This window comes from Nelumbo lutea, chromosome 1 (genome assembly GCF_056320005.1).
Source record: "Nelumbo lutea isolate HS-2025 chromosome 1, American lotus-T2T, whole genome shotgun sequence".
NCBI classification, from domain to species: Eukaryota; Viridiplantae; Streptophyta; class Magnoliopsida; order Proteales; family Nelumbonaceae; genus Nelumbo; species Nelumbo lutea.
The window spans coordinates 204,760,554-204,781,285 of NC_142684.1; the positions used below are offsets into that span (position 1 = coordinate 204,760,554).

Consider the following 20,732-nt stretch of genomic DNA (forward strand, 5'->3'; position numbering starts at 1 on the left):
GTTCAATGGACTCACTAGGAGTTTTGTTTTCGGAGAAATAAATGCAGATGATCCTAAGTGGCAAGAAATGATTCTTGAACCCAGACCTCTTTCAAATAAGAATTGTCATAACAGACCTTCTAGGATTTTAGGTGGTTTTTTTGAGTTAAGGTAAAAGGACCATAAGAGGGCAACAAGTGATATCATGTGGAAACGGATCTTGACAAATTGTTAACAGAGGGAAGGTCCCTGTCCCATAATTTCACCTGACAGGGAGGTTTAAGTCCAACCTGAAAAGAGAGGGAAGTCTTAGTATTTAGGATAAACATTAGGTGAGGCTTAAGTCTTTTACCCTAAAATTTATAATGGAAACATTGTAAAATATATAGAAATATACATTGATATTTTATGAAAGAAGCAACAGAAACACCCTTTTAGATTATTTTGTTTCAGATCATCAAACAAAGCCATAACACTAAGGTTAATAGACAAAACACTACTCCTTTAAGAGTTAAAATTGCAAGATAAGTTCAAGCAAAAATTGGACGTAAAGAAAGTGAAAATGATTCTCATAGTTTTTTTTATCAATAACAAGAACCTTTATTAAAGATATGAAACTATGTGAGGATTAGGTACAAAGGGGAGGTAAAAGGACTTAACTCCCCACCAAAAAAAAAAACAAGGAAAATTCAAAAATTAGCCCAAAAAGTCAAAACCCTATCCACCCCTTGCTTTGCTAACCCATCAGCAAAAGAATTAGCAATCCTTTTCACCTAGTTGTAATGAACCACAATATCCCTACTCATCCAGTTAAATTTATTCTTCTCATTGTTATAACTCCATAATCCGTTGCCTCCCCCCTTTAGCCACCTAATCACCACCTCCGAGTCACCTTCAAGAACCAAACATCTGATGTTCAACTCCCTTGCTCTTTGGATACCTTCTAGGGCTGCGAGGATCTCAGTCCTAAGAGAGTCTCCTTCCCCAATTGGGCCTGAGAACATAGCAATAATAGCCTCCGCCTCATACATGAATACTCCCCCAATCCCAGAAGGCCCTGGGTTCCTTATACAGCTACCATCAAAATTCAATTTTATGAACCCAGGAGGAGGGGACCACGAAGGACTACAGGTCCTCTTACAGAGGGCAAAGTAGGCTATCTCCTTCCAATTTCTCACCACATCAGCCATAGAATAATCTGAGAACAATTCCATAGTTTTCAACCAATGTGCCACCCTTAACAGGATTATATCTAATAAGTTTCCAATGGTTCTTTCCTTATCTGAAAATATTCGTGAGTTTCTTTCTTCCCATAGGGACCAGCACACTGCAGCCCTAATGCTTCTCCACATAGTCTTCCCTCTATTCTTCGGCCATCTAAAAAAAGATGGAGAGAACAAGCTTTGGACAGGGGAATCCAAACACACCCAAAAAGGGAAAAGACCCACTCCCAAACTGATTTAGCAACCGAACAAGTGACCATAAGGTGGTAACCAGTTTCCCCATCAGCTTTACAGAGAGTACATCTATTAGGAAATAAACAATAGTTGGGTATCTTCTTCTAGAGTAGGTCATTTGTGTTAATTCTTTCCAGGAAAGTTTCCCAACAAAAACTACCAACCCGAGGAGGAATGGGGCCTACTCCAAATTTCTTTAAACGGGAAAGACAACCCAATGGGACCAGAAGGATGAGTTAAAGACTCGAAAAATGAGGCACAAGAGAAAACACCTAAAGAGGAGGGAACCCAAAATCTGGTGTCCTCCTTAATGGGATCCAGGAAGACATTTTCAAGGATGGCTAACAAAGACAAAATGTGGTCCAAGTCTGTGTCCCTAATTGCCCTTCTCAGCCCTAGGTTCCACCCAAACCCTGAAGGAGAGTCTGAGGGGGTTAAGAAGGAAGAAATGGGTTCATTTTTCAAATCAGAAAGAACATACAAAGAGGGTAATTGGTCCATTAGAGGTGAGTCCCCGACCCAACGTTGTTCCCAAAATTTTATTTTATTACCGAAGTTAAAACCATACCTGATACAAGGGGAGAATATTGAAAGCAGTTTGTGTATGGCTGACCAAGGATAAGCGGTTGTAGTCCTTGCCAAGATTCCAGGTTCCCAACCATTGTCTTCCAACCCATGTATACTAGCCACAATCTTTGTCCACAACTTGTCTCTTTCCAACAGAAACCTCCATAGCCATTTCCCCAACGATGCCATGTTCCTCTTCCTAAGATTCCCAATCCCAATACCTCCTAGCTTTTTACCTCTAGTTACCACCTCCCAACTCACCCTATGGTCCCGCTTCTCCTCTCCAGGTTCCCACAAGAAATCCCTCATAAGCTTTTCCAAAGTGTTAGAAACCTTTGTGGGGATCTTAAACATAGATAGGAAGTACACAAGAAGATTAATTAGGGTTGATCTAATCAAAGTGATTCTCCCCCCAAGGAAAGATAATTTTTCCTCCAAGAGGCAAGCCTTTTCCCAAATCTCTCCACCACTAGGTTCCAAAAGCTTACCTTCTTAGGGTTATCCCCTAGGGGGAGGCCTAAGTAAGCCATCGGCCAATCCGATGTTGCACACCCTAAGACATCTGCATACTCTCTAAGCTCCCTCTCCTCCAGATTCATACCCGCCAAACTACTTTTATCCAAATTCACCTTGAGATTGGATACCCGCTGAAAGAGTTGTATTCTCATAGTTTTTCATTGGTAAAAAAAAAATTCTAATACAAAACCAAATAACAAAGATAAAAACTAAGATTTAACATCACTTCAAAAAGAATTCGAGCTAGCTCAAAGTGGTCATCATCCTTATTAAGCAAGCAATAATACTACTGCTTTACATATTTGCAATACAATTGCTTACTCATCATGCTATAATCCCATCTATGCAATCCACATAGTCTTCGTAATTTTCATTGGGGAATGTCAATTTCCAGTAATATTTAGTGTCAGTACCCATGGAAATGGAAATATGTTTTTTGATGAATGATAATAAATTTATTAATTCAAAAGCTGATTTAGAGTGAGTTCATACATTCCAGGGAGAGACGTGAGCTGCAGCCCCTCCTTGAATCTTACAAGTAAACTAGGAAAGAAAAGCAAGAATCACAACTAAGCCCAAAACAATTCTTCCCTATTTACCCCTTGCTTGGCTAACACATCAGACAAAGTATTTGCTGATCTCCCCACCCATTGTACAGTGAACAACATATTCCTTGTCAACCAACTAAATTTCTTCATTTCATTCTTGTAACACCACATAGCCTCTTCAGGATTTTTCAACTAACCCACCACCACTTAGGAATCCCCCTCGATTGTTAGGTGTTGTACCCCCAGCTGGTTTGCAAATTGCACCCCTTGTACAGCACTCTACCTCAAACAAAGGCCCTTTGGGGTTGGGAAAGATGGCAAGATGATCTTGAAACAAAGTGAGAGGACTTATGATATTGTATAGAAGCTTCCAACCAAACTAAAGGGTCTGATTTCCTTGGGATGGACAGTTTCAAATTTCTTGGGGATTAAAGTCACAAAAGTGGTCCAACATTGATGATACAACTAAACCCTCCAAAAGAGGCTTGTGTTGAATAATTCATCTGATGTTGGGATTAACTGAGCATTCTTTAAGATAAAAGTCTCAACAGTATTAGAACTGGCAATGACTAGTATTGTAGTAAAATTGGCAATAGTGATAATGGAAGATCTAATGTTGATAATTTTGAATCAATTGATAAGACAGGCTTTTTTCGCAAGCTGTATGTTTTCAGTATTTAAACATAGATAAAAATACAGGAGGAAAGAGCTGGATTTGGAACTGCATGAATAGTCTTACATTAGAGGGTTTCTTGAATTATTAGATGATGATATTTCTTATCTACTAAAATGTAGGGACTAGAGACGAAGAAAATCCATAATTTTTTTCTTTTCTTTTTAACTAATAAAACTTGAAACCATCTTCTAACAAGTTATCATTACATGTTACCATTTCAAATATAATTCCAACTTGGGACAGAATGGTAAGTACATTTCAAATTCCAGAATGCATGGTCTACATTAATGTGTAAGATCTTATTTCCTAATATACCTTCTAGGACCGCTCCTGCCAAACCCCCCAAATTAAAGAACAAGGGTTAATAAACAGGTCTCTCCTCTCCCCTCCTTTTCATCATCCCGTCAAATAGAGGTTTCTCTCTCTCAAATATCTTGCTTCTGCCTTTATCTCATGACTGTCAAATTGTGAAATTGTATTTCGATACAGAAAAGCATTACCATCCATTTTCCAAAGGATATGTATACTATCGTACCAACAACCTATATACTTTATTTTTAAGAACTTATATATTTGCTTAAAGAATTAAAACCTCAAAAATTAGCATTAGTGTTGTAGCATATAATAACTAGAAGCAGTATCTGAGCCACTGCTCTACATTAAGTCCAAAAACCAATAGATACCTTAATCCATGGTGACTAGCCATAATGCATAACTCATACTGGTTACTGCCAAAAAAATCAGGCTTGATAAAGACTTTAATCCTTGGAGTTTTGTCTATGAAAAATTGAGTTGGAATCATCTATTTAGCTCCCTCAAAGGCAACTAATAACTGCCAGCATCATCATGATCAGTATTGATGTGGTCCATCAAAATTGGTCCAATATTACAAATTGGATAAGAAGATCAAGAGTCAAAACCTACCAACTTTGATGACCTGGACCTTTGGTGATTTGGTACATCACTTAAATAGCCTGGATTTGGTTCAACACTTGAAAAGACAAGAAGCATATCTATCACTTCATCGACAATTCCACTTCCATGACCTAAGATTAGTTGAAACCTTTGCACATCACTTGAATTTGGTGCATCACTTACATAACCTGGATTGGTCCAACACTTGAAAAGACGTGAAACATATATATTGCTTCATCTACAATTCCACATTAGATGAAACCTTTGCACATCACTTGAACTTTCAAGGATAATTGACTTTTTTGAGGATTCACTTTATGGTCTAGATATTTGATTAAAAGATCATGACTATAAATTTTTTTCTTAACATTATTAATAGAAAAGGGTAAAATCATCCTATACACCAAGAAAAGGGTATTTTAACAAAGCACCTAGCATGCATATAAGCATTTTTTTAATCAGTAAAAAAATCCATTAATGATTTATAAAAATTATGACATTTAGTACAGATTGGCACATTCAACAAACCCTTCCCCCTTCTCAGATTACATATCTTATAACTTTGCCCAAAATAGAAGATGCCTGTCAACTCCTTGTTTTGCAAGCACATCTGCCATCCCATTTGCAGTCCTCCTTACCCAACTAAAAGTTGCACTGAATCTTTTTGCTAGAGCATCAATTTCCCTAAAAGCTTGTCTGTATTTCCAAAGGGTTGAATTGATTCTCTTTGTCCAAGCAATTACTAATTGCGAGTCTCCTTCAATTTCCAGTTCCCTAATTTCAAGTTGAGCAGCAAGTCTCATTCCTTGTAGCAGAGCCCATATTAGCATGTTCCATCCATTAAGTGGGTTACGTGATAATAGGGTGAAAATTTACAGAGGAATCTGCCAAAAACAAAGAATATGATGGTTAAATGTCAGACCCCCCAAAGTATGGGAGGGGTTGCAGCAGTTAATCTTTTTTTGTCAAATTTCAATATCGTTGCAAATAATTTTCAAAGGTGGGTTTCAGTTGTATTAGTTTGCTATTTTTGTTTTCTTGGTCGATGTCAGTTTCCTGACAGTAAAACTTCTTCAGCAGATTGTGACTCTTTTTTATTTTCTTTTTAGACTGTGTTTGGTTGGAAATAGAATATTGTGAAAATGGTTGTTTTGGGAAATAACTACCCTTTGTTTGGTTGTCAGCAAAACACAAAAAGAAGTAAAATTCTATCCAATATTAATTCTTTACTTTTAAGAGTATTAGTGGATACCTGATCTCTTTAAAGCAGTTAAATATAAGGTTTGAATTCAAAGAACTCTCCCACCTACACATTAGCCTAAAATCTAGTAGCCCAGCCCATGACCCCAACTTATTTTTGGGTTGAAATTGAACATGGCAAGATTTAGAAATATAATTTTTCAGAAGTAATTGTTTTTACCCTTTTAAATATTTTCTATGACAAAATACTTGTCAGGGATTAAAAAGCATTTTTTTATTGCTAACTCAAAAAAATTTATTGACTGAAAACCTAAGAATTTTTTTTGATGGATGGATAAGAATAAATTCACTTTATTTATTGGTAACCCAAAATGCAACCTAAATGAAATTTTACTTTACCAAATATCTTCGGATTTTTTCCTATAGTTTTTTCAAAATAGTTATTCCGTGCATATTCTAGAACATCCACACAAGTTGTGCGGTACTTGGACCCTACTAACAATGCATATTTGAACCAACAGTTGTCACCATAGATTGCTTATCTGACCTACTTGACTAGGAGATCTCCAAGGCAGATCCATCTTTTTTTAAATGAATAAGGCAGATCCATCAAATTGACCATCTTGATCCACTTGCATGTGCATAGTCAAGCATATGAAGATCCATATAATTCAACAATAATACAAAAAAAATGGCAATATAGAATTAACAAATAGGCATGGGAAAGGTAATGAGAAATGTAACCTTATTCCAAATATCAACCAGCTTATCTAAAAACCAAAGTCACTAGTACTGAACTATGGAAAAAGTGCCAAAAAGAAAAGAATGTGAGCAGATTCAACTGACCTTGAGTGAGATCGATTTCTTTACTTCTTCCACCTTTTCTTCAACTTCCTTCTTATGTTTCTTGTCCAACTCACTCATTGTATCTGCCCATTTTATTTTCTCTTGAATTGAGAGTAGTAGATTGTCTGAAGTTGCCAACCTACAATGTATTTATTCATAAATCAAAGGAAGGTTAAAAAATGAACGGTTTCATAAGGCATGCCAACTAGTAGTAAATGAAGAAGGCACGTATTTATATAGTTAAGAGTTCCTTGGGCCCTTGCATTTAACTTACTAAAGCAATTTTCATTAATTATCCAGAAAAGAATGGGGAGGAAGAACCCTAATGGTGTCATAAGACATGACCACATACTGTGCATAAGATAGGGACATCTACTGTATAAGTATTGTCACTGGAGTGGTAGAGCACAAGAATGGGCTATCCTCAGTGTGGTAAGAACTTTACTTTCTAACTCCCATTCTCCTACTTCCTTTTGGGTGGAGGGGGCCAGCACAACTCTGTTTCTTATTAACCTTCTTCCTTCTTCAATTCTACATAATCCCTCACCTTTTTAGCGTTTGTTCAATCGTTCTCCTAATTTCTCTATGCTTCATGTTTCTGGATGTGTTTGTTTTGTTCACCTCCCACCACATGAGCGCACAAAGCTTACACCTCAGGTAGCATTTCTTTGCTATGATCTCAAAGCTCATCGTGTTCATATTTCTCGAAACATTATGTTCCTTGAAAACATTTTTTTTCTTTTCTCATGTTCCAAAATTTCTTGCTCCTTTTGTCTCGTTGTTGCACTATTTTGATTCTACAGGTCCTAGGGCTTCTTATCCTCCATCTTCTTCCATTGCAAAGCCCTTTCAGGCCTACATGAAGAGGCATTCTGTTGCTCCAGCTCATATAGCATTGCCCCCTTCGCCACCAGATGTTGGATCTACACCACCTTTTGATCCTGTAAGTACCACATTCATTTCCTCCACTAATTCATTGTCTTCTTCAGATCCTCCTTTACGTCATTCCACTCATATTTCCCGTCCTCCTAACCACTATGGTTTTCCCTCTAGCCATAGCCCTTTCTCTGTTGTCTTGTCCTCTATAGACATTCCCAAGACTTATCAACAAGTCATGATTGTTGTTCATTGGAAGGAAGCTATGGATATAGAAATACAGGCATTCTTGGAGAATGATACTTGGGAACTTGTTCTTCCTCCACCTAATGCATTTATCACTAGTATTCGTTGGGTATATTCTGTCAAATTAAAGTCTGATGGGAGCCTTGATAGGTACAAGCTAGACTTGTTGCCCAAGGCTATAAAGCAGGAATATTGGTATTGACTATGAAGAGACTTTTGCTCCAATAGACAAGATAATGACCACTGTGCATACCATTATTGCCATCTCTGCTATCAAACCGTGGGATGTCAAGAATGCATTTCTACATGGAGACATGAAACAAACAATTTATATGAAGCCTCCTCCTGGATATGGTTCTAACCCTTATATAGTATGTTGTTTGGAGAAGTCATTGTGTGGTCTCAAACAAGCTCCTCAAGCTTGGTTTGAGAAATCCTGCTCTACCATCACCAAAGCTGAGTTTGTTCAGAGTTCAACCAACTACTCTTTATTTACTCTTTGGGGTTCCCATGGCATCACTCTGCTATTGGTCTATGTTAATAATATCCTAATTATCGGGGATGATATTGATGGTGCTTCTTCTTTGAAGAAGACTCTAAGTCATTCATTCAAGATGAAGGATCTTGATCGGTTGTCCTATTTTCTGCGACTAGAAGTGTCTCATTCTGCTCATGGATACTTTGTAAACCATCATAAATATGCTCTTGATTTGGGGTCAACTCAGCGGCTCAGCCCACTTGACAAATGATAAGCATGTTAATACTCTTCTTGAACTCAATCATAAGCTCTCTAGAAAGGATGCAGAAGCTTTGGCTGATGCTACTCTCAATCGCTTACAAGTTGGCAGTCTCATATATCTTATCATGACTCGTCAAGATATCTCAAATTGCCAACTACTTTATCTCTGGTCCTAGCTAGCCTCACATGACTATCGTCCTTCAAATTATCTGGTAATATTAGAGGGACTTTGTCCCATGGACTCTTTTTTTTCCTCACCTTTGTTTACTCTTGCCGCCTATGTGAACGCTGATTGGACCAGGTGTCCTAATACTCGACGCTTTACCACAAGGTGATGTGTCTTTCTTGGAGATTCTTTGATATCCTAGAAGTGTAAAAAACAACAAATGGTATCCAAATCCTTTTTGAGAAAAGATAACAGATTCCATTAAGATCAAAAAAGGGGGAGGAATGAGATGTACAAAGCCTTGTCAACAAAAAACAAAAGACAAAGCCCACTACAAAGGCAAAGTATGATCACTATACAAAAAATCCCTTCCCAGCCCAGATTTAGCTAGATTATCAGCCACATGGTTTAATTCTCTAGGAATCCATCTAAAGCTGCATTGTAAGAAAGAGGCGAGCTCCCTGATTTCTTACAGTAAACGAGATAGTTTCCACAGGTCCAAAGTTTGTCCTGAAGCCCATCTTATAACATTCCTTGAATCTCCTTCGACTACAATGAAACAGAACTGATGAGATTTGGCAATTCTGAGGCCTTCTAGGAGGGCCTAGCCTCTGCTTCAGACGCATGAGCCACCTTTTGAGGGCCATTAAAGGCCCAAGTCACATCTCCATTCACTCTTTGGGTCAAACCTCCTATTCCAGTATTTGGGCTGTTCTTTGCAGACCTCCTAAAGCTGCCATCAAAATTCAGAATGAGCTTACAATCTTGCCTTGGGATGATTTTCGGGGGAGGTTGTGGGTGAAAAGGAGATGTTGACAGAATGGTTGTCCAATATGTCATTCTGATTGATACCCTCAAACACTTTACTAGCCACCATCCAGCTGCTAATGTTAGCTAGGATACGATCTCTAAGAGTCTCCAAGGAGGAGTAACTCTCATCAAATAATCTCCTATTTCTTTCCTCCCAGATATTCCACAAGACAGCATGCACAATTACTTTCCAGAAATAGTTTCCTCTCTTGCCCAAAGTCAACTTTAGACCTTGCCAAGAGTTGATAAACTCTATAACAGAGTTTGGGGGAGCCAAGTTAAGCCTGCCCCTAGCTGCTGAATCAAGGAAGAATTGCCAAAGGCTTCTGGCAACAATACAGTTAAAAAAAAAAAAAAAAAAAAAGGTGTCCAATAGATTCTCCGTCCTTATAGCACATCAGACAAACAGAAGGAGAGAGATAGTGGTGTCCTTGAAATCTCTTTTGGAGGTTGCCACAGGTATTCATCTTTGAGCAAGAAGCCTCCCAAACCATAAAAGAGACTCTAGGGGGGGACTATGGGGAGCTAAATCTTTTTGCCCGGAAAAGGTGGGGGGATGGGATGGTGGTTAAGTGTTGAAAGAATGAAGAGGTAGTGAAGGAGCCATGTGGGGTTAAGGACCAAATAATCGTGTCCTCAGTGGAGGGGGAGATGAAAACTTCTCAGAGTAGGGAGAGTAAGGAGGTGATCTCAGGTACTTCTAAGTCTCTCAGTTGTCTACGAAAGTTGAACTTAAAAGCGAGGCCCCCTGATCCTCTTATTAAGGTAGAAGAAATGAGAGCTTGTTTGTCACGCACTAGCCTAAAGAGAGAGGGAGGCTTCACAGAGAATAATGTTTCCCCACCAAAGGTCTGTCCAGAATTTAATAATGTTCTCATTTCCTATTTTCAATCTAATAAGGGGAGAAAAGGAAGCAAAAGAATGAAGGATACCTTTCGATAGATTTTGAGAGGAATGAGCTGGTAAAGGGAGAGAGTTGCCCTGTCCCCAACTATTTCAACCATGTTTGCTGCGAGTTACAGAGACCCACAGAGAGTTTTGTTCCGTTTTGAACCTCCAAAGCCACTTCCTGAGGAAAGCCTGATTTCTTTCTGAGATGTGACCCAACCCTAATCCCCCTTCTTTCCTTGCCTTGAACACAACCTCCATTGAAGCTAAGTATCATGTTGTCTCTATTTATAGTGAGTTGGTGTGGTTCCGTGCCCTATTAAATGCATAGTTGTTGTAGAGAACACTAATGTGGACCGCACTAAGGTGGTCCCCACTGTTTGTATGTCAGCAATAAGTTATGATTATGATTAGTTCTTTATGATAAGATTAGGACTAGTCTTTTATAAGATTAGGATAAGTCTTTTTTCAGCTTTATCTTATCTTATCTTACCATGTAAGCAATTCAGTCCTTTTACAAGTATGATACTATGTATATAAATTTAAGAGGGGGGCGGCTATTTAAACACATCAACCCAATCTCTCTCTCTCTCTCTCTTCTTTTCTTATTTTTTTCTTCTCCTTTTGAGTGTCTGTTCAATCTTGAGCGACTACTTGGTATCAGAGCATTCGATCTAGGGTTTTCATGTGGAATTAATGCTGAGTTTTTTTTTCATTTGACTGATTCTTGGAGATTACAAGAAGTCTTCAGCAACTGTCCAAGGATTGGAAAATGCTCCTTGTAATCAGGAAAAATCAGAGAAGAATTAAGTGATCAAGGTTAGGTCTTTGGTCAAGATTGGAGGTGCCAATCAGATTTTTTGGTTCTCTCATCAAGATTGAAGTTGGCGATCAAGAAGATTTTTCTCCGAGATCAGTTCTGTTTCAGAAGTTTCTCAGGTTGATCAGAATAAAGATCAATTTTGAGCAAACTAAAGTTGGCCATCAGAAATTCAGCAAAAATTTTTTGAATCAATATCAGTTTTTTTTCTCATAAAATCCTGGGTAAAGTCTTATTCCTTCTTGAGGGCAGCAGCAAGGATAGCTTAATTTGTGAGACCCAATAGGCTGATTGTCACAGTAAATAGAAGGTGTTTTTTGCTTAACCTCTAACCAAGAATGGAGTTCAAGCACCAAGGGGAGGGTTGTTTTGGGACTGGTTCAGGTGGCATGACTGAAAACACCTTCCAAATTACAACTGTAAAGTTTGATGGTTCAAACTACTAAGAGTGGGCCCAATCAGCCATGATGGCCATTGGGGGAAGAGGAAAACTGAACTATTTGTTGGGAGATGTGAAGGAACCAAATAAGGAAAATCCCACTTATGCTAAGTGGATTCAGGAAAATTATTTGGTGATGACATGGTTGTGCAATTCCATGCAGCCATACATCAGCCGAAATTACTTATGGGCAAAAACAGCTAAAGAAATATGGGATGTTGTGAAAGAAACCTACTCTCAGCCCCTTAATGTTGCTAGGGCTTATGAGCTGAAATGTGAGGTTAAAAATCTCAAGCAAGGTAAGAAACAAGTTTCTGTTTATTTTTCAATCTTGAAATCCCTATGGCATGAAATTGACCACCTTGAATCAATTGAATGGGAAAGTCCGAAGGATGCACAGATTTACAGAAAGCAAATTGAAACTAATAGGGTGTTTGAGTTCCTGGCTGGTCTAAATTCGGAATATGATATTGTGAGACAGCAATTGTTGACAAGAGACAGTGTAACTCTGTCCCAGGCCTATTCCTTAGTGCATAGCGAAGAGACTAGGAGAAAAGTTATGCTACAGCAACAGCCTTTTGAATCAGCTCTGGCAACAGTTAAGCCCAAATCTGGGAGTGATAAGGAAAGAGACATGAAGAAGGAAGCTAACAAGGACCTAGTATGTGAGCATTGCAAGAAACCTAAACATACTAAAGAGACCTGTTGGAAGTTACATCCACACCTAGTTCCAACAAAACTCAAAAACAAAAAGGGGAATGCAAATATGGTTGTTAACATTGATGTACAACCTCATCTAGCACAAGAGGCAATCCTCTAGATACTCTAGTTGTTGTCTGAGCTGCTCTAGTTCAGTTGGAAAATGAAGTTGGTAATTCAGCTCCACCTCCACAGACACCATCAGCACCCCCTACCTCAACTTTTGCTCATTCAGGTAACCGGGCCTCAACTCACCATGCCTCAGTCATAGGTAATATAGAACATTCATGGATAATAGATTCTGGAGCATCTGACCATATGACTGGTTTGCCGTCACTATTTACTACCTATCATTTATCTTCAGGTAGAGACAGTGTCCATTGTTGATGGCTCCCTCGTTCCTATTTCTGGCAAGGGAGACATCAAGTTGTCTAATGCTATTTCCTTATCTTCAGTTTTGCTTGTTCCTAAGCTTAGTACTAAATTGCTTTCAGTTAGTAGCATTACAGAAAACCAGAATTATTTAGTAACCTTTTTTTTCCGGATCGACGTGGTTTTCAGGATCTGGAGACAAGGAAGGTGATTGGGACTGGTCGTGAGGCAAATGGAGTTTATCTGCTTTGAGGGAGTCCTCATTGGGAGGATAGTGAGACTAAAAGGTCTTGTGTTTCTCAGTCAGTTGATTAAGCTACAGCAAAATGGGGTTGCTGAGAGAAAGAATAAGCACATATTAGAGGTAGCTAGAAGCATTATGTTTACCTCCAATGTGCCTATACGTTTCGGGGGGGATGTTCTTCTTACAGCAGTGTATCTCATCAATAGGACTCCTTCACGGGTTCTTGACATGAAATCTCCATTTACCCTCTTATATCCTTGAAGAAAACTGAAGAGAAGAGAGTTTGGGAGTTCGGCAATGAGGGTTTGAGAATGAGAGTTTTGAACCTACTCTCTCTCAGCACCATAACACTATTTTATTAAGATAGATTTGAATAATTACAAAGAGGCCCTTAGTTGGGCAAGAAATTACAAAGAACTTAATATAGACAGGATGGGTCCAGAATAAGGCCCATTACAGAAAAATAAAAATAACAAGAAAGAATAAACAACCTATGGGCCATTCGGCCCATCTTCTCTACAATCCTGATAAAGAGTTATTTACCATTCCCCTTAAAACCTTTTGTTATACATGCTTTGTTCAGATTCTTGGCCCTCATCGTTCCAAGTTTGACCCTAAGGCCTCAAAATGTATTTTCCTTGGTTATGCACAAACTCAAAAAGGATATTGCTACTATGAACCTACTTCTAGGAAAAGATTTGTCTCAATGAATGTCACTTTCTTTGAAGATGTACCCTATTATCCAAGGGTTTCTCCTCAGGGGGAGAGTAGTAAGAATGGGGTTAACTCGTCAGAAGTTCCTTTATCTATCCCATTAGGTGAAGAGGGGTGTAATGGGGAGGGTTGTCAGAGATGCAGGGATGTGAGAGTCTACCACAGACGATGGAGACAGGTAGATTTTGGACATCAACAGTGCAGGCTAGTCCCAGTCTCCTCTGCAGATCCAGAATCCGGTACCACAGTAGCCCCAGTTCCTTCTGCAGAGCCAGATCCAGGTACCATAGATACTACAGATGAAAGACATCCCACCATGGAGCCTTCACCTTCATTAGATGATCTTGATCTTCCCATAGCAATTCGTAAGAGCAAGCATCGTTACACTACATCCACAGCTCACAGCATTTCTCAGTTCTTGTCCTACGATCATTTGTCTCCCTCCTATAAGTCTTTTCTCACATCCATTGCCGATGTTCCCATTCCCAGAACAATACATGAAGCATTGGAAGTACCAGAATGGAAAAATGCAATAAAAGCATAAATGGATGCCCTCATCAGAAACAATACTTGGGAGATAGTGGATCAGCCTAAAGGTAAGAAACCGGTTGGATGTAGATGGGTATTCACTGTGAAACATAATGTTGATGGTTCTATTGAAAGGTATAAGGCCCGGTTAGTTGCAAAAGGATTTACTCAGACATATGGTATTGACTACTTGGAAACTTTTGCACCAGTAGAAAAGATGACCACTACCAGAGTCTTATTATCTCTTGCAGCCAGTTACTCTTGGCCGTTGTATCGGATGGATGTTAAAAATGCCTTCCTCAACGGAGACTTGCAAGAAGAGGTTTGCATGTAGTTGCCTCCTAGATTTTATGGTACAGAGACAGGAAAGAAGGTTTGTTGGTTGAATAAAGCCTTGTATGGGCTAAAACAGTCCCCCAGAGCTTGGTTTGATAGATTTAGACAAGCCCTTGAAAGGTTCGGATATGTACAGGCCTAGTCAGACCACACCTTGTTTATTAAGAGAGTGGATTCTTCCTTAACCTTGCTTGTTGTATATGTGGATGATATTGTAGTAACAGGAAATGATAATACTTAGATTGAGTCCCTTAAGCAACTCCTTCATCAAGAGTTTGAGGTAAAAGTTGTGGGAGAACTACAATACTTCTTGGGCATTGAGATAGCAAGATCCAAGGATGGGATTTTTGTTTCTCAAAGAAAGTATGTTCTTGACTTGTTGGAAGAAACAGGAAAGTTGGGTATTAAGCCTGCTGACACAACCATTGAACAAAATCACAAGATCAGAGCAGAGGGTGGAGAACCCCTTGAAGATAAAGCTATGTTCCAATGGTTAGTTGGAAAACTTCTCTATCTTTGTCTCACTCGACCCGACATCAGTTATGAAGTCAGTGTGGTTAGTCAGTATATGCACTCTCCTAGGACTACTCACCTCTTTGCAGTTGAGAGGATACTAGCATATTTGAAGAGGTGCCCAGGCAGAGGCATTTTATTCAAGAATAATGATCACATGAAGATAGAAGTTTTCACAGATGCTGATTGGGATGGGTGTATTGATGATCGAAGATCTACCTCTGGACATTGTGCTTTTGTAGGAGGTAACCTTGTCTCTTGGAGGAGTAAGAAACAAAATGGTGTTTCTCGTTCTAGTGCTGAAACTGAATATAGGTCCATGGCAAATGGTGTAGCTGAGATCCTATGGTTGAGATCATTATTTGAGGGGTTAGGTATTGTTTATGAGAAACCCTTGATGTTGTAATGTGATAATCAAGCTGCCATCAATATAGCCCATAATCCGGTACAACATGACAAAACTAAGCATATTGAAGTGGATCGACATTTTATCAGAGAAAGGGTTACATCTCAAGAAATATGTCTTCCATACATCACCTCCGACATGCAACTGGCAGACCTTCTCACCAAGGCGGTTTCAAGGAAGAAGTTAGAAGCAGATCTATGCAAGTTGGGAATGACAAACATCTATTCCCAACTTGAGGGGGAGTGTAGAGAACAGTAATGTGGACCCCACTAAGGTGGTCCCCACTATTCGTATGTCAGCAATAAGTTATGATTAGGATTAGTTCTTTATGAAAAGATTAGGATAAGTCTTTTTTCAGCTTTTACGAGTATGATACTATGTATATAAATTTAAGAGGGGGCGGCTGTTTAAACACATCAACCCAACTCTCTCTCTCTCTCTCTCTCTCTCTCTTCTTATTTTTTTCTTCTCCTTTTGAGTGTCTATTCAATCTTGAGCGACTACTATTGTCAAGGCGACGTGCGACGCCTAGGTGTGGTTTCATGCCCTACTACTACGCCCAGCCTCGCCTTGGCGCCTTGAAAACTATGATTGAATGATTTGGGTTTTGCCTTCTCTACCTCGTTCCTCTATGTGTGGATAATATTAGTGCAATCAAGATTGCATCTAGTCTAGTGTTTCATGAATGCACCAAGCATATTGAGGTCAATTGCCATTTTATTCGGGAACAATTTCTTATTGGACACATTACTCTTCCACATGTATCTTTTGTATTTCAGTTGCCAAACTTATTTACCAAGGCTCTGACACGTGCATCTATTTCTTAGTGACAAACTTATGCGTGTCTCTCAGCACCAGTTCTTGTATCATATGTATCTTTATGTAAAGAGCGCAAAGATTAATACAAAAATCCTTTCTTGGAACAGTACACACACGATTCAAACCTAGGTCTCTCGAACTACCTGACAATGTATGTATTCATAAATCAAAAGAAATGTTAAAAAATGAACATTTTCATAAGAAACACCAACTAGTAGTAAATGTAGAAGGCACATATTTATGTAGTTAAGAGTTATAAGATAGTAAAAGGCACGCATAAGTACATCTGTTCTATTTTATTTTATCTTCTGAATGGGGAGGAAGAACCCTAATGGTGTCATGAGACATTACCAAATACTGTACACAGGATAGGGACATCTACTAGATAAGTATTGTCACTGGACAAGCAAATGTAAAGATTAATATATGAATATCTTATTGAACTCATGTTCAGACATATCTGAAAAAATAAAATCATAATTACAAGTACCAATTTGCTATTGTCTGTATCATATTCCCAAGCTGCCCAGGTCTCAAATCCCTTCCAGCAGCAAACTGGACCTGCATTCCCACAAATAATAGAACAAAGATTGATTAGGAGAGCCTTTTCATGCATTGAAATTGAAAATCCCAATTTAAAAGCAAGGACAGGGCAGTAAGATCCAACCTCAAAGCATCTACGCAACTGGTCCAGCTTTCCTCTAACTATGCCCTGCAATAAAACCCAGAAAAAAATTATGTTTTGTCCTGGTTAATATTTTAATACTTTCAAAACAAAAAATTATATTTAATTCTTAAATGGAAATTCTCAAAAGGAATCTGTTGAATATCAAGCATTAGAAAAAGTTAAAAGGAAAAATAAAAAACAATGTTCAATACCCTAAGAATGCTAGTAAATTACTTCCTTTGGGCAATTACTTATGTAGCCCCACTAGAAGTTACAGGACAACTTGCTTCCTAGATTGCCACTTTTTGGGGGGAGATAAAATTGAAATCTTTCCATAAAAAGCAACAATATTGAATATAAAAGACGATAGCAGAAATCATATACAAATATACAATAGAACAACCATGGATCAATTGACTGGCCTATACTGCCACCTCACAAAAGGAAAAGATGAAGTGGTTTCATTGATCAAAAAGATCAAGTGGTTTCAACTAAACAGAGAGGATCTCCAGGATCATCAGATTTTATATCTAACATCCATGCACTTATGATCTGATGTTTACAAACAGAACAGAAAACAAATTATGCACCAATTCAAAGTTTAAGGAATTGTAGCATTTTTTTCATGAAGTAGACAGTTAAATTTGATGATTCAATTTTCAACCCACACAAAAAAAGGAAAGAAAAGAAGATGCTCTCATGATTCATGATTGGGTTTTCAACTCACCCCCCACCCCCCCAAAAAAAGGCACATGAAGATTATACTGTAGACCATAAACTACATAAAGTCTTTTATACCTTTTCTTCAAATAAATGGATCAAGGATCAAAAGTCCAAAACCGTAACCATGTTTACTGCAACATGAATTGAACTGCAGGGGGAGAATGCAGAGGAAAACAAGGACAAGAAGAAATAGAGATGGAAAGGGAGACATAATGGGCCCACTTTTGATCATTATGTGATACTCCCCTTCTACATATAAAACATAAAAAGGAGAAAAAAGTCACCTTTCTGAGAAACAAAATCAACTTGATAAGGAAGTCCTCAAGTTGTACAGGAACCTACCGCATACATGCATTCGTTGATGAGAAAGTCTTCAAGTCCACGTACATTTGAAACATCTAGTTCTTGCATCAGTTGATCATAGGGGAGTACCTGGGCAAGACAAAATCACTAGGGTAAAAATATTTTTCTTGATCGCTAACAATATTCCTTATTGATAAAGACAAAATCACCACCTAACCACTTTTTCTTTACATTACATCTTCCAACTATCATTCATTTGTTACCCCCCTAGTGCAATTGTTCCATGTTTGCCCCTTGGTTGACAAATGAATCAGCTATGCAATTTGCTGATCTATGAAACCACATTATTGAGACAACCCTCCCCTTATTATGTTTTTTAATCAGCAAACAGAAGTTACTTTCATTAATTAAGATAAGAAATACATAAAAAAGCTGGTAACAACCAGCAACCCATCGGTCCCATCCTCATATTACTCTCCTTAATTACAGTTTTGTCCTCTCACATAATACCAGCCCCAATTACAGTTTTGCCCAGAAAAATTGTTCTCTACGACTCCTTTCTTAGCTAAAGTGTCTGTCATTCCATTTGCAGACCTTTTCACCCAAAGGAATGTAGCTCCCTCCACCACTATATTTCTTATATTCAGTCTTCTTCCCGTCCTCTTTTTTTGTTTTTTTGATAAATGTCTTCTTCCCATTCTCAGTCCATATAAAACAGCCTGCAACTCAGCTCTTGTAGACTCCCCCACACCAATGGGTCTTGAAAACAATACCAGTACAGCACCAAAACTATCTCTAAGAACAATGCTGCTTGGGTTCCACAAATCCATCTAAGTTTAGCATAACCAGATTCAATGATGGGGGATCATTAGGACAAAACATTATAAAAATTTTTCAAGAACTAGATAAAGAAGCTTTTGGAAGCACACAAAAGGCAGATGTACATGCTCCAAAAATTATCAGAAACTTGTAAAGTGAAATCATCTTCCCAGGCCACCTTATTTAGGGTGAGAAAAGCAACAGATTTTTTTGGATGGATAGTCAAGCACCAACTATTAATTTGCCCAAAATACAAAAAAAATATAATGGTTATTAGTTATTTTCTCTTGAAAAAGAAAAAGAAAACTCCATTATTTCCCTTGGGTCCATTCTCTTGTGCATCTTTCTTTAGAGTCTTATCTTCTCTCCTTTCCTCCTTGCAGCCTTTTCCAGTGAAAGAGATCCGGTGCCCACCAACTCCCCCTAGAATTAGTACTTTCCATATTAGCAACAAGGGAATACTTGCAGCTGTACAAGGCCTACAAATTGCTAACCAACTTGGGGTGCAGAACCTATTGGTAGAAGATGACTCAAAGCTAGTAGTGGGCCGGCTGCTGAATCCAATCAATGCTGTTTGGGGCTACAGAGATCTCCTGAAAAAAGTAAAATGGGCCACAAGGAATATGTCAATCAATTTCCAGTGGATTAGTAGATCAGCAAATGCTTTGGCAAACTCTTTGGCCCAGTGATATAAAAGGCATGCCTAGGCACACAAGCGAGGCACATTTGACACTTTTTTGCTTTTTTGAGTCAGGGGTTCCGCCCCCAGACCCCCATGCCACGCCCCTTGAGGCAAGCCAAACAAGTCCACATTAGGGTCTTAAATTCTTAGTTTTCACACAAAAAATAGTGCACGGGCGAACCAGAGCTTCGAGAACCCCCTATTTGGTAGTGTTGTTCATTCATTCATCCTAATAAAATATCTTCTTAAAAAGCAATTAAAACTATAAAATCATTATTTTTTGTGTGAAAAATAAGAATTTAAGACCCTAACGTGGATTTGTTTGGGCTTGCCTCGAAGGGCGCTGCACAAAAGCAGCTCGTAGAATCAAAAACGTAAGATGTCACATTAGCTACTTGAAGTAATGTAATTGAGAAGAAAAGAGATTGTGGGTTTTATATGCTTGAAAATGTTTTATATGTTTGGTTTTATTTTTAAATTCTCATTTGAATATGCTTTACATGTTATGTTTATGTATTTTAATTTTAGATAATAGGTTTTTTAAAACATTTATTTTAAAATTTAAGTTTATATTTTTATTAATATTATGTTTAATCATTTTTTTGATTTTTTGAATTTTTTGGCATATTTTGATTATTTAGATTTTTTAGCATTTTTTTAATTTTTGCGCCTTGCTTAAAAAGGTGTATGCCTTGCCTTGCGCCTCAAGCGCAAATTGACCCCTACGCCTTTTTTGCGCCTTGTGCTTTTAAAACACTGCTTTGGCCAAACAAGGGGTTTCTCGGGCTTCTTTGTATTGAGCTAATCTATGGTTTTGTTCTGTTCTTGTTAAGATTTGGATCTGTAAACACCCTGAAGGGGAGGTAGCACCTCGTGCCTCCTCCAAGGCTGTTTGTTCTTCTTAATAAAACTACTTATTCATTTCATCAAAAAAAAAACATAGGGAATTGAGGGAATGGGGAGGGGACTTTAGGAGTAGGAGGTGTTTTTAGGAATGAAGAGTACCGTGTTGTCACTATGTTCTCTGGCCCAGTTGGAGCAGGGAACTCTTTAAGGACAGAAATGTTAGCAGTGTTGGAGGGTGTGCACTGTGCAGTGAGAATAAGATCTCTATCGAAACAAATTAATTTTTTGATTAATAATTAGAACAAATTAATCATTGAAGGTGATTCGAAGCTAGTGATGGGGTGGTTTTTGAGTGATGAGGGATCAATATGAA

General features: G+C 38.3%; 1 protein-coding gene across 2 annotated transcripts in view; it reads right to left on the minus strand.

The window, feature by feature from the left end:
• FUS5 (Proteasome component (PCI) domain protein) overlaps positions 1 to 20,732 on the minus strand; it is a 40,480-nt gene that overhangs the window by 11,159 nt on the left and 8,589 nt on the right. For both annotated transcript variants that reach the window (XM_088962449.1, XM_088962448.1), the window contains exons 4-7: positions 18,052 to 18,141; positions 16,987 to 17,031; positions 16,810 to 16,880; positions 6,705 to 6,843 (exon numbers count right to left, since the gene is read on the minus strand). In XM_088962449.1, coding sequence (XP_088818575.1) covers positions 6,705 to 6,843; positions 16,810 to 16,880; positions 16,987 to 17,031; positions 18,052 to 18,141 — 345 coding nt within the window. The remainder of the gene's footprint in view (positions 1 to 6,704; positions 6,844 to 16,809; positions 16,881 to 16,986; positions 17,032 to 18,051; positions 18,142 to 20,732) is intronic.